Source organism: Microcebus murinus, chromosome 5 (genome assembly GCF_040939455.1).
Source record: "Microcebus murinus isolate Inina chromosome 5, M.murinus_Inina_mat1.0, whole genome shotgun sequence".
Classification (NCBI taxonomy): domain Eukaryota; kingdom Metazoa; phylum Chordata; class Mammalia; order Primates; family Cheirogaleidae; genus Microcebus; species Microcebus murinus.
Window position 1 is genome coordinate 15,260,860 of NC_134108.1, and position 14,309 is coordinate 15,275,168.

Here is a 14,309-nt window from a genome sequence, read left to right on the forward strand (position 1 = left end):
GATTGGACTGACAACTCCCCCAACAGATGGTAAGGCAGATGCCCTCAAGCCCACATTAAGTGCATTTTCTGTTTCATCATTTCAGGACAATGCTCCTGAAATGCTCCTCTGTAATCCCAAGAATGGAAACCATGCAAAGAAAAAGGATGAGGAACTCCTCCCTACCTGGCTTGCGGGGCTCCCAAATCCCAACTCCTGGTTTTCACCACATCCACTAGCCCATCACTACTGATCATTCAAATCCAGTAACATCCAAAATAAAATCACTCTTTTTCTTCTTGAATTATATGGAAACATCCTTTTGTAACCCTTAACTTGGCTTTCTTTCATTATCAACTATATCAGAAATGCCATTTACTCAAAAGGAAACAATTAAAACACCATTCTTACTAATCAATCACTAATACATTAGTGTGGTGACCAGTTATATTGCTGTGTTTTAAAGGGTCCAAGTCACGAAGATTCACCTGTCGAAAGTCCACGGTCTGAATATGAATCAAAATGGGGAAACGCAAGTACTTTCCCTATCAGCCAGTGGCCCAAATAGGATGAAACCATGGACCCTTAGTAAATGACAGAAGGTGACACATCAACAACAATCTCACTTCTGGGAAATGAGCAGATTCTTTAAAGTCCTATCTTCAAATTTAGTAATTCCAGAATATCATTATAAGTGAATGGGGGCATTTTGCACATGTAACATATGATAGAGAACCATTAGCTCGTATAGAATCAGATTCAACTAGCATGTAAAGGACCTAGTATGTGTGAGGTTTTATGTTATGTACTTTAACACATATCCTGGCTTCTCTTCTTAGTATCTGTGTGAACTCAGGGAAATTGCAGACCCCTTCTATGCCTCAAATTCATTAGCTGATCACAAAGTTCCAAATCTCTTGCTGAGTCAAATGGCTCAGAAAGACTGGCAGATTGGAAAGAAAGAGCACCGGACCAGCTGTCAGAACCTCGGGTTGGGTCCTGGCACCTTTGCCCACGTCTCTGACATCTCAGGCAAGTTATCCAAACCCTCTTCCAGCAATAATGGTGAGGATTAAATAAAAAATGCATGTCAGTGCAACGTGAACTACAGAGCTCTGAGAAAATGTAACCTAGTATCATTATCATCAGTAAAAACTGTTTCTTATGAACATAAGCTCAAAGGCAAAACTGGCCTTTCTGAAGTGATCCTTTAATAGATAAATGAACTTGAATGAAATTCCTAAGCATTTTACATCATTGCCATTCCTAGACACTATGAGCTAAAAAAAAGAACAGAGTTGTTCACTTGAAACTCCAACTCGTTTTTCTTCTTTCTTCCCTTTGGGACTCTGAAGAATATTCAAATACTGCATCCTTTCATCTCCTAAGCCTCTGGATAGAAACCAGATGAGGAATACTTTTGTTCCAGGGGGCGAGACCCGCCATTTTCATCTAACTGCGTGGCTGCTAACTAGTGTAAATATTTTGTTCCCCAGAGAGTACAGAAAACTGGGGAGAGAGCAGGGATGGTTTCAGTGAGGAAGTGGAGAGCCTTTCTACTCTTGGCTGCCTGCAGAGCCAGTCAAAAGAGAAATCTGCAAGCCCAGACTTCCCCAGCCAAGTAACCAAAAGCATGAATTTCTCTGCCTATGAGGAAAACTGAAGAAAAGGGGATAATAAAATGAGTAAATGGCAAGTCTAGTTTACTGTCCGCAGCAGCCCTTCCCCCATGTCAAATGTTCATTCATTTGCATAATCTGTCATTCTTCCTGACTATAATCCTACTATTCTTGTCTAACCAGTCACACAATGTAAAAACGCTCTCCGAATATCTAGTTGTTTTAACTCCTATATTCATTCCCCATATAGCACTAAATAAAGAAGCTCTATTCCCCAAAGACCTAAAAACAATAAGGTCTCCTGCCTCCTCCTCTCTGCTTCCAGAAAGCCTCAAGTCAGACCGTCAACCCTCAGGCAAGAGATTACAGGGTCAAACTCTAAAAAAAACTGAATCTCTCCAGAAAATAAATAATCAAATACTAATTCTTTGCAAAAGTCCTTCTACTCCACATACAAAAGACCATGGAAAAGTCTGGCTTGCAACCTGGTCCCAGTGAGACCTACCAATGCACAAACCATGCTCATACACACACATGCCAATCTGCTTACTGCCTCCTCTTACTCAAACATGGGGATGCTGCCAAAAACCAGCAGACAGATAAAATAGGCAGGAAAAAAGTAGGATTCAAAGAAAACAGATGCAATGCAGAACACAGAACATTCTTAAAAACAAAGAAAAGAAAATGTGATGAATATCCTCAAAGAGAAAACAGAATAAAATGCATCCATGAAACAAGAAAAATTACTAAAACAAAAGAGTGAACAGAGATCAAGAAAGAACTCTTGGATATTAGAAATGAGAAATTTTAAAATATCAGTAAAATGGGCTGAAAGTTAAGTCGGGGAAATATTTTAAAAAGTAGAACAAAAGATTGAGGAGATGAAAAATAAAAGGTAAAAGAAGAAATAGGAGGCTCCATCTAAAAGACACAACATCTAAATAACAGGAGAGCCAGAAATACAGAATACCAGGGCAGGAATAAATAAAAATAATAAAGAATAAAGAAATAATAAAAGACAATTTCTGGAAAACTGAAAGACATGCCTTCAGACTAAAAGAGCTTACAAAGTACCCAGCACAAGAATAGAAAAGAACCCAGCTACTCAGTGGACCCAGAGAAAAACTTCTCTATGCTGTTATATAGAGGCTCCAGGAGCAAAGTCTGGGGCAGAGGGATGGGAATGATGTGTCTGAGCAGACAGGAAATACAGTCCATGTTTGGCAAAGACACTGGAGAGTTCAACAAAAAAAACAGCAATTGGTACTAGACAAAATAAAAGTCAAGGTGGTTATCAACTCCAGGAAAAACAAAGGGCTATACAAAAAGAGGAGCCAGCCGGGCATGGTGGCTCACACCTGTAATCCTAGCACTCTGGGAGGCCGAGGCGGGAGGACTGCTCGAGGTCAGGAGTTCGAAATCAGCCTGAGCAAGAGTGAGACCCCATCTCTACTATAAATACAAAGAAATGAACTGGCCAACTAATATATATAGAAAAAATTAGCCGGGCATGGTGGTGCATGCTTATAGTCCCAGCTACTCCGGAAGCTGAGGCAGCAGGATTGCTTGAGACCAGGAGTTTGAGGTTGCTGTGAGCTAGGCTGACGTCACAGCACTCACTCTAGCTGAGGCAATAAAGCGAGACTCTGTCTCAAAAAAAAAAAAAAGAGGAGCCATAAGCATATTTTATTGTTGGCTCAGCAGTGAAAAATATTTGTTTAAATTATAGTATTATAAATCTTCACCGCTGATTTATCAAAATACTGTTGAATAACTTTGATAAGGGAATAGATAGAAAGAAATTATGTGGCAAATAAGAGAGCTATCATCTTTCCCTTTTATTCAACAAATGAAAAACTAGCAGCAAATGCACATTCAAGAATACAAGAGTAAATAGCAGGGAACTATCTAAAAGTACTATTGTATGAAAATACATAAATATGAAATATATACCTCTAGGGTAGAGGCATGAAGGGAGAGGAAAGGCACTACTCATTTCTCTTTATAAGCCTCATAGTAATTTTTGGTTTTCAAAAGTATGAATACCTATTACATTGACTTAAAAGTATATATTTTGACAGCTAAAATTAAAAATATTTATGACTGAAAGATTTAACTAAAACTGGAGGTCATAAAATACAGCTCAAATAGATAACTAGCCTCAAACCAAGTCATTAAAATCTTACACACTCTTGTAAAAGTGTGCTTTCCTCTCCCTTTGAAATTATACTTCTTTCAAAATGAGAAACTTTGCTGATAGAACCATAGCTTTGATGTTACAAATAGATTCCAAAACATCTGATGGATCTTCTAATTTCTCTGATTTATCACAGGGACAAATGGAAAGTACTTCTTTTGCTAATATTTTCATAACTGAATTTTGCTAATATTTTCAAACCTTAATTTCTATGCTGTGCTTTTAGTCATTAGCATCTCCATTAAATGCTGATATTGCATATTGCTAATATTGGTCTAATCAGATTAATATCCATTGTTTTTTACACTAACATTTATACACTTGATAAATACACAAACAAAACATAACATTTTTCCCCCAGTAAAGGTAATTCTTTGGAGAGACAGAATTGACTTTGAGCTTTTCAAAAAACCATGCATATAAACTAATAGAATGCATGAACCAGTTATAAATCTAAAACTTTTACTAAAATGATTGCAAACCTTCTCACAATTTCCTTTAAAGTTTGGTTTTTATCTAAAGCAAGCAATACACTCTGCTCCATTAGTTTTAAGTCTTTCTGAACTAGACATGTTTAGGCTTAGAAATAATGAAGTTAGTACTATTCAAACATAAGCGCTCATGGATAATAACTACTAATTAGTATACACATAATAAAAACCCACTTATTGTGGTTTAGCTTTAAAAATAGACAAATTGATTTAACAAAACCATTCAAGCATGGCATTTAGGAAAAGTGGTTCTTTTACCTCTGTTGGTTTGTAGCAGTCTACAAGAGCTTCCTAGAATTAAACACACAGAAAGTCAGTCTTATTATTTTAAAATTCAATATCATTTTAAAGTGAAATTAAAAATCATTTCATCTTTATAGTATTATTTTTACAGTGTTAAATCAAGACTTCATGCTGACTATCTAGAAACACACTTTATTTCAGCACCAGTTGGTCATGTGAAGATAGAAAAAGCTATACCCTTAGTGTGTTCTTCAGTGTGTGCACACATACATGCTACATGAAAAGTTTTTTGAATAGGAAAATATTTATTTTTCATGCTACTAGAGCATTGAAAAAATATAACCTTTGGTGAAGTTATAAATACCTTACTGAGGAAAGAGCTTATTTTATTAATAGAGAAGGATGGGGATACTAAGGTACACACCAGGTTGTAGTCTGCAGAGATGTGGACTAACTCAGCAGCTCCAAACCCAGGCAAGCAGCCTTCCTCAGGGACCCTATCCCCACGTTCCAGTTTTCCTTTCATTGACGGAATATAATCGAGAGGGTCCACATTGTTTCAAACCTACTTCCCTGGCCCATGACTTTCACCCTGACTTTATGCACATGCACAGGCACGCACACATCTTTCCTTTAGGTTAGCAACCGGGTTAATATTAAACTGGATATACCTAACGTTGAGACAGCCTGTGAGAGATGGTGACAATCACCCTGGACTCAGATAGCAAGGGGTTTGACCGATTCAGCCGAGACCAGCTTGGGACATAACCTCTGCAGCCTTTGATGCCCTCCACTGGAAAGTGGGAGGGTAGCGGGTGACCTGATAATAGCTTACAAAGCCCCTTTTCAATTTTGATAAAACCTTTTTATTTGGAGACAATGTCTCACTCTGTTGCCTCCTGAGCTACAGTGCAGTGGTATTATCAGAGCTCACTGTAACCTCAAATTCCTGGACTCAGGCAATCCACCTGTCTCAGCCTCCTGAGTAGCTGGCACTACATGCATACACCACCACGCCCAGCTAATTTTTCTATTTTTTGTAGAGAGGCGGTCTTGCTATGTTGCTCAGGCTGATCTTGAACTCCTGACCGCAAGCGATGGTCCCACTGTGGCCTCCCAAACTGCTGGGATTGCAGGCATGAGCCACTGTGCCCAGCCAATTTTGACAAAGCTTTTTTAATGTCATTACATTTTCCATAGAACTAGTGTCTTCTTTATCTTTTTGTTTTTAACTTATGACTGGGATGTTTTTGTTTCCTAACTAAATCTATCAACAAGAAATAATCTTTATAACTAAGAGTGTTCACCTCTCAAGGGACACTAGTAATTATTAATACATTAAACACATTAAGACATTAAATGTGCCTTTGATTGCTTCAATGACCCTTTCCCATTGGTGACAACCAACAGCCATTAACAGTAATTATCAGTGGACATTAAGAACAATGGCAGGTAAAGGTTAATTGGTTTTAGAAACTCCCAAATGCAGATTTTAAAATGATATATTTGACCTGCTGTGGGAAGAGAAATAAGTACTGTATTTTACTGCTCTCCACTAAGGAAATATCAGACATCTCAATATCCATTGTTGTACTGCAATGCTGTTGGTGAGTGTTTTCCATTAAAAGATAGTTTACTATTAATAAGTATAATTATAGCATAAGCAACCTTATCTAGAAATTAACTTCATGAATGATAGAATCCATAGCTTTGAGGATATACAGCCCTGGCTCAGCCCCTCTCCTTCCCACGCAGCCATGGGGCAGCACTTTCTTCCCTGGCGAATGGATCTTTGGGGGCAGAACCAGCCCTTTCCCCAAGAAAACAAAGATGGAGAACGTCCGAAGGTTCTAGAAAACTGCTTACCTGTAATTTTAAAGCTCTCTCTTCCTCACTGTCTGCATCGAGAAGATCGTCAATGTCGATTTCTACATCTGGCATTTCTTCTTCCTGCGGGGAAGGGGGCAGGGGAATAGCAGTCTTTAATTTCGTGAGAAACTGAACTGCAACAAACCAACTTGCTTGAGTTAAATAAATGACTAGATCAACAACTGAGAGATGAGAATGGATAATAAGGAAGAAGGAGAGACTAGGGGAAGAGGAGGGAGGGAGGAGAAGAAGGGAATATAGAGGAAAGGGGGAAAGATAGGAAAAGGGAAGATGGGCTGGGAAGGAGGATGGACAAGGAAGAAAGGGAGGAAACACAAAGGGAGGGAGAAAAGGAAGCAGGGGCAGAGAGCAAAGGAGAATTCAGAGACACAAAGCAGTAAAAGTAATATTTCAAAAACGATCATTCTCTACTTTCTAGCAGGAAGCTGCACCTGTAAGTATACAACAGGCGATTGGAAGATCACAGGAAGCGTAGTGAGAGCTGCATTTCGTACCTAACATCCACCCTTGCTGGGTGACACCCCCAACCTTTACTCGGGGGTCCACCTCTCCCTCCCAGCTCTGGGTGTGTGGGAAACCTGAGCCCACCTGGGGTTTGTGCACATCAGCATCTCCCCAGCCCCAGTCACTGATTCAAGAGAGGGCGTGAGATTCAGCTGAGACCCAAGGGGCCGCTGGGAACAGACGTTCTTTCCACGGGAGCATCCTCCTCCTCGCCCACCCCTCCACACTGGGAGCTCTGAGGAAGCGCGTGGCCCTGAAATCGCTGGCAGCCACCATGCAAGCACAAGGAGAAGCTGAGTTTCGCATGAGGCTGGCTCCACGGTGGGCAGAGCCGGGAGGAATGAGAAAACAAGGTTCTAGATAAAATCACCAAGTCTCCAAGTCAAACCACGTCTGAGCCTGCCTACTGGTGAGCGAGTAAACCCCCTTCACTGTTTCAGTCAGTGCGGGTCGAGTTTAATATTCCTGCAACCACGGACATCAGTCCAGAAAACAGAGCAAGAACGGCTAGATGGCTTTGGTGAAAGACTTCATTCATCTGGAATCTGAACTTCCAGCACGGGTAGATCTTGGCTACCTCATCTCTTCTGGTACCTAAGTCTTCTCTATGTCTTTAAAAATGGCATTTCGAAATAAGAGAGTCCTGCCATTTTGCATGTCATCTTCCCATCAGGAGCCCCCTGCAGCCCCATTTGTTCCAGCCACGGGCTGGCCGAGGAGTGGCTGCAGGAGGCAAAGAGAAAGCTGCACGTGGGGACAACCAGGGCTTAACTGCTCTGTGTAAGCAATTTGTGCTGACTTCCCAGGTAAGGCTGAGTTTCTGAATATTTCCTTTCTAGTAAAGTGCATTTATTAAGTAATGGTGGCTCAACCTCGGTGTTTGTGTTCCAACACCAGACTGAGCCCCCAGTACACTGGGGAAACCAAGGAATATGACACACTCCCCTCAGCAACACTGGCTCCTGAGGGCAGGCCCTCCAAGGGCTGGAAAATTCCAGAAACAACCCTCTCCCTGAATCACTTAACTTCTCTGGCCTCAGTTTCCTCACCCATAAACAATGGGATAGTAAATAACAACTACCTCATAAGGTTAATGTGTGGATCAAATTAGTGAATTAATATTAAGTTCTCAAAACAGTACCTAGCACAGGGCTAAGACATGCTGAGCGCTGATTAGTATTTCTGTAATATTGGAAGACACACAATCCATATTAAAAAGCTCAGGAAAAAGAAAAAAAACAACAACAACAAACAAACCCAGAAGGAAAACGGAACCTAAACAAGTAGGGCAATTCTAACATCCTTAATCTTATTAGAGTCAAAAATCTGTAAAATAATAACAAAAAAAATGGAAAAAAGGATATGCTAAGGTTTGAATGTATGTTCCCTCCACAACTCACGTTGGAATTTGGTTGCCACTGCGGTGGTGCTGGGGGGTGGCACCTTTGGGAGGTGACTGGCACGTGCTCTAGCAAACACAGCTACAGATTAATTCGGCCATGTCCACGGCACGGTTTGGCTGTAATAACCACCACAGAGCACCAAAACACCCACAGCGGTTTCAGCTGAGCCAAATAGGTAAAGCCCCAAGTTTCACTCTGTGTCACAACCTCCCCTACATTTCCTTCCTCACTCCCACAAACATCCTTGGGTTCAGGGTTTATACTTCGTGGACACAAAGTATATATTTATGTCATGATTTAAGAAACCCAACAAAGGAAGCTGCATACAGAACCTGCTAAAGGAACCCCAGGTAAGGGCAGATCGGAGTCTGCTATTCTCAAAAGACATAAAAGAGCAATCAGAAACTCTGCCCTCTCAGCACAGCACAGCCACCAGTTTCCCTGCAGACATTATTCAAACACTCCTGGCACCCAGCCAAGTCTGGGGAAACGGGCTTTGACTCGCAGTGGTGCAGAGCCCTACCCAACTCGGTGGGAACTGGGGACCAGGCGCCCTCTTCTAGGAACTGCACACGGCTCTCCGTTAGGTATGCATCTGACCCGTTTTCCCAGCCCTTGAGGTGTGGGCTGGCCAATGTGGTAACCACATGTGGGATCAAAATTTGAATTCAGGCCGGGCGCGGTGGCTCATGCCTGTAATCCTAGCACTCTAGGAGGCCAAGGCGGGAGGACTGCCCGAGGTCAGGAGTTCGAAACCAGCCTGAGCAAGAGTGAGACCCCGTCTCTACTATAAATACAAAGAAATTAATTGGCCAACTAATATATATAGAAAAAATTAGCCGGGCCTGGTGGCTCATGCCTGTAGTCCCAGCTACTCGGGAGGCTGAGGCAGGAGGATCGCTTGAGCCCAGGAGTGTGAGGTTGCTGTGAGCTAGGCTGACGCCACGGCACTCACTCTAGCCTGGGCAACAAAGCGAGACTCTGTCTCAAAAAAAAAAAAAAAAATTTGAATTCATTAAAATGAAATACGGTTATGAATCCATTTCCTCAGTCACACTGGCCCATCTCAAGTGCTCCACAGCCACATGGGCGGTGGCTACCGCGCTGGACATCACAGCGGGAGATGACGCCTGCGTCGTCACAAAGGCGCCACCGGACAGCGCTGCCCCGGGCACGCTCACCCTCTGGCCCAGAACATGGGAGGCAAAGCCCCTGCCCCCCAAAGGGCTTGAGGGAGTAAAGGAAAGGCCTGGCATCTCAAGGTCACTCCCCCCACCCCAAGGGCATGTGGCCAGAAAACGCTGGGCTTGGTTTCCCATGTGGGAAAACTGATGCAAACTGCTTTATTAATGACAACTATCAGGAGGCATCGGCACTTCCTACCATCCTCTGCCAACCTCTGCCGATTGTCAGTCCCCCCACCCAGGCTTCTCGGAGCCAGAGGTGGAGTCCTAGGGTGTCCTGAACGCTGAGGATGCAGAGACAAACCCAGGTGAGAAGGGCACAGAGATGTGGGCAAACGGGGGGACACGAGGGGGAGCCCTAAGAAGCAGAGGCAGAAGCTAGTATAGAATCCTGCACAGCTTCGGGATTTAATACATATATATATATATATATATATATATATATCTTTTTTTTTTTTTTTTTGAGACAGAGTCTCACTTTGTTGCCCAAGCTAGAGTGAGTGCCGTGGCGTCAGCCTAGCTCACAGCAACCTCAAACTCCTGGGCTCAAGCGATTCTGCTGCCTCAGCCTCCCGAGTAGCTGGGACCACAGGCATGCACCACCATGCCCGGCTAATTTTTTCTATATATATTAGTTGGCCAATTAATTTCTTTCTGTTTATAGTAGAGACGGGGTCTCGCTCTTGCTCAGGCTGGTTTCGAACTCCTGACCTTGAGCAATCCGCCCGCCTCGGCCTCCCAGAGAGCTAGGATTACAGGCATGAGCCACCGCGCCCGGCCGGGATTTAATATTTTTAATGAGAAGTCTGGATGTATTCTAAATTCAGCTGAAGTTCTAGGTAGCTCTCTCTCTTCTGTACGTTGATCTTAGATCAATATCACTGAATGACCTTAGTAATAGAGCAAGTCACTTACAAGGGAGTGAACACACCCATGGCCCACTCTGGTGTCTCAAAGTGTCCTTATGTTTGGGTATTTTCCCACGTTAAAGAAGTGTCCCCAAACAATGGCTCTGGTGACAAGAAGTGACACAATCATCTTCAGAGCAGCTGGGAAAGTTGCCAGCCAGCCCCGCCCACATTAGTCAGAGGCTTTCCTGTTGGCACCCACAGAAGGAGACTCTCTCTGGGTCCTTCTGTGTGCAACGCATTGTGAGTCAGGTGCTATGAGGCCCCGGCCCTGGAGGAACAGTCCATCTCAGCAAGGTTGTGACAAACACAATGACATACAACGGCACCAACAGCCAGAGACGAACCAGAATGCTTTAGTGATTCCGGGAGAGAGAAAGCTCCCACCAGGGACAGCCAGGGAGGTTTCACAGGGAAAGAGGGGGCGAGCTGGCCTCATGGGATGGCAGGCTTTGGACAAACCTGGAGAGGGAGGGAGAACACCCACAAGAGGCAAAGCGGTGGCCACGTGCTCTAGTTGTGGGTGCAGGGCGGTCCAGGGCCTGGGAGTCAGTCAGCTCCGGCTGCAAACGGGAATGTCTATGGGGCATGTGGCAAACCAGGGAAAACATGGTGCAAGGAAAGGTGGCTGGGAACACTCTGCTCCCACCTTTTAGGAACACGTGCTCAGTGCTGCCAGATTTTCTAAGTTTTCAGGAAAAATGTAAAATACAGATTTTTAAAGTAAAAAAAATCACAATTTTTAAAAGCTGGCTAATAGTTTCTTAAACTATTGTGCAGGACAAACAACATCCATCAGCCCACAGGCTGCCAGTTTCCCCTTGTCCTGCAGAGACTGCAGCCACCGAGGGCTCCGGAGCAAGGGGAGGAAATGACAGAAGGAAGAGCTGGGGCAGCGGGGAGGAGGCAGGAGGCTGCCGAGCAGCTACTCACGCAGGTGGGAGGCGGCAGGGCTGCAAGGCGAGTCCTAGCAAGAATGAACAGAAGATTAAAACAGTGATAAGTGGCAAGGAAAAAACAGATGGAATTTGGAGATGAACTTGATGTTGAATGGGAGAGAAGGAAAAGGGAAAGAGAAGATCCAGGTTGCGAGCCTGAGAGGTTCTGGGAAAAGACGGCAATGACAGGGAGCACGCCCAGGGACCCTGAAGACATTTCACAGCCAGCACGCAGCGCAGACTCCAGCCATCGCCTGCCACCCCCGAAGCTCAACTCGAAACTCAACTCGAAAGCAGAAGGGGGATCCCCGCTGCCCCCGCACAGGTACTGCAGCCAGGCCTGGGTGCGGAATGCAACCCAAACAGAGCCTTGACACACAGCTGGCCTGGGGTGACACACACGCTCACTCACACACACACACACACACCATGTGTACACTCACGCACACACACTTCTAACTGGCCAGAAAATTTATACTGTAACATGTCAGGTGTCATGTCAGCTTTGAAAAACTATGGATGCTCACCCCTGTCCACAGCAGTAAAGGGGGTGGGCAGGAATGCTCAAGCTAAAATTTAGCTTGAAAATGGATCACGGCTTCCAAGTTCCGTGAGACACAGCTTAACAGCTCCCTGGGAATGCCCGTAGCTAGCAGTTCTCAGCAGCCTCCACCTCAAAATAAGATGGCAGAGCACCATGGGATTAAACTACTCTGCAAACTGTGGCAGCTGATGGAGAAACATGGGCAGCAGGAGCAGGGAGTGGCAAGTACCAGCTTATTATGGCCTGTCCAACATTTCTTAAAGCTCACCTTTCTATAAGCATACGGGAGAAAATTGTCATAGGAAATCCCACAAAAAGAACTGAATCCTTGAGATTATGTGAGCTCTCTCTGAAAATATTTACATTTCACGTTTTCATTTTAATGACAATCTGAAATACTTCCTGTAAGCAAGCATATTCCAAGAATGGTCTGGATGGCCATGCTGTAACCAAGTCGTACCAGGCCCACTCTGTGTTTACACGTTAATCTTTGTGGCTAGTGAGAAAAAAGCCATGGGGTAGATGTAATATATAAATGAAATGATTCATTGACACCAGGTGAAGCCAAATATCACTCAAAGGATGCTGAACCACAGCAATCTCTACCTGATTCCTGTTACAAAAGGAATGAAATCAGCCATCACAGTAAATGAGTGTTTGCATTTCAGTTTCACTGGTAGGGTACTTTATGTTTAATTTGCAATTTTGATGTGATTTTTATAATTGGAAGAACCATATGCATAAAAAGTTTATACCTAGTTTTAAGTGTTACATATTTAAATAATATTATAATATTAAATATTTAAATCAGCCCTGGGATCTACAAGAAATTTTTTCCACTTAAGAAGGAGCCCAACCTGCCCAATGGCACACCACTGCAAAATATCAGAACATCAGGGATGAAGGGAAGAATCTGGAAGCTTTCAGCAGGACAACAGGTCACACATGGAAGGACAGAGAATCAATGTCAGTAGGTCTCCCAACAGCAATGCTGAGCGCTGGAAGCCAAAAGCAATGATTCCAGAATCCCGAGGGGAAATGATTTCCAACCTCAATGCTTCCCTGCTATGGTGTGGATGTGGTGTGACACCTCCAAAACTCAGGTTGAAATTTGGTCCCCAATGTAACAGTGTTGAGAGGTAGTGAGACCTTTGAGAGGTGATTAGGTCATGGGGCACAGTGCACACAAATGGATTACTGCCATGCTCTCGAGACTGGCAGTTATAAAGCCGGGTGACCACCATTGTCCCACCTTTTGTCACATGCGTTCCCTGGCCCTTCTGCTCTCCTGACACACTATGACGTAGCTTGAAGACCCTCACCAGAAGCCAACCAGACATGGCCCCTTGACCTTGGACTTCCTAGCCTCCAGAACTGTAACAAATAAATTTCTTTTCTTCATAAATGACCACATCTATGGTATTGTTATAGCAACAGAAAATGGACTAAGACACTCCCAAACTGTCAATCAAGAGTTAGAAGAAAAAACCATATACATTTTAAGACTCATTAGGTCTTACATCTTAATATATTTACCTCCCATATATTTCCTAAGGAAATAAACTTTGATTTTCTGAAATCATCTGTAGTTGTGGCTCCTGAAGACCAAAGTTCACATCCTAAAACCCAGACTGAGAATGGTTCATGAGACACCAGAGTAAAGAACACAGCAGACAGAGGCTGGATGAGCTGGGACGCTGGTGGGCATGGAGGTGAGGCTGCCTGGGGTGGGCCTGGGGTCCAGTCTGCTGGGCACACATTTGCATGGGTGGCCGGGCCACTTAGAGGCGCTGGGGAAGGATGGCTTTAAATGGAACTGACAGGGGTGAACAAGTGCATGCCATTCCAGTTGGATCCCATATTGCTAGTATTTCCCTAATATGCACTTGTTTTAAAAGTTATATAACCTCCAACAGCTGAAGCTTGCTCAGAGCCACACAGCAAAATGCCCCCAACTACTCCTTTAAAAATATCAAAACAGTCTCACTGAATTCAACTCTGGTAAAGTGGAAGGGTGTTTCAGATAATATTTACAGGAATCACTGTTCTTGGCACCCAGGAGAGCAGGTCTTGACCTACCTCTCTCCCACCAAAGTTCAGTGCTGGGGCACTGACGCATGCGCACTCGACAGCCGCAGCTGGGAGGGGAAGAGCCACCGCGGGTGCCACCGCAGCACCCAGTTCGGAGTGCCTCTCGTTCCTCCTACTCAGGAAAACACGTTGTGATACAAGTGAGCAAGAGTGACGTTATCTTACAAATCAGCAGTATAAAACAAATACCAGTTTGTAGACATGAAGACTCACATTACTGGTCATGTTAGATTATTCCAGAACTAGGCACATCTATATCAGGCCTCGGAGCACCAGGCAAATCCATGCAACACCTATTGCCTGAGCACCTACCACCTG

The 14,309-nt window shown here is 43.8% G+C and overlaps 1 protein-coding gene across 1 annotated transcript in view; it reads right to left on the bottom strand.

Annotated features, from left to right (window-relative positions):
- Positions 1 to 14,309, bottom strand: part of PPP1R14C (protein phosphatase 1 regulatory inhibitor subunit 14C) — an 84,247-nt gene that overhangs the window by 19,195 nt on the left and 50,743 nt on the right. Inside the window, exons 2-3 of the mRNA XM_012740938.3 lie at positions 6,396 to 6,479; positions 4,545 to 4,577 (exon numbers count right to left, since the gene is read on the bottom strand). Coding sequence (XP_012596392.1) covers positions 4,545 to 4,577; positions 6,396 to 6,479 — 117 coding nt within the window. The remainder of the gene's footprint in view (positions 1 to 4,544; positions 4,578 to 6,395; positions 6,480 to 14,309) is intronic.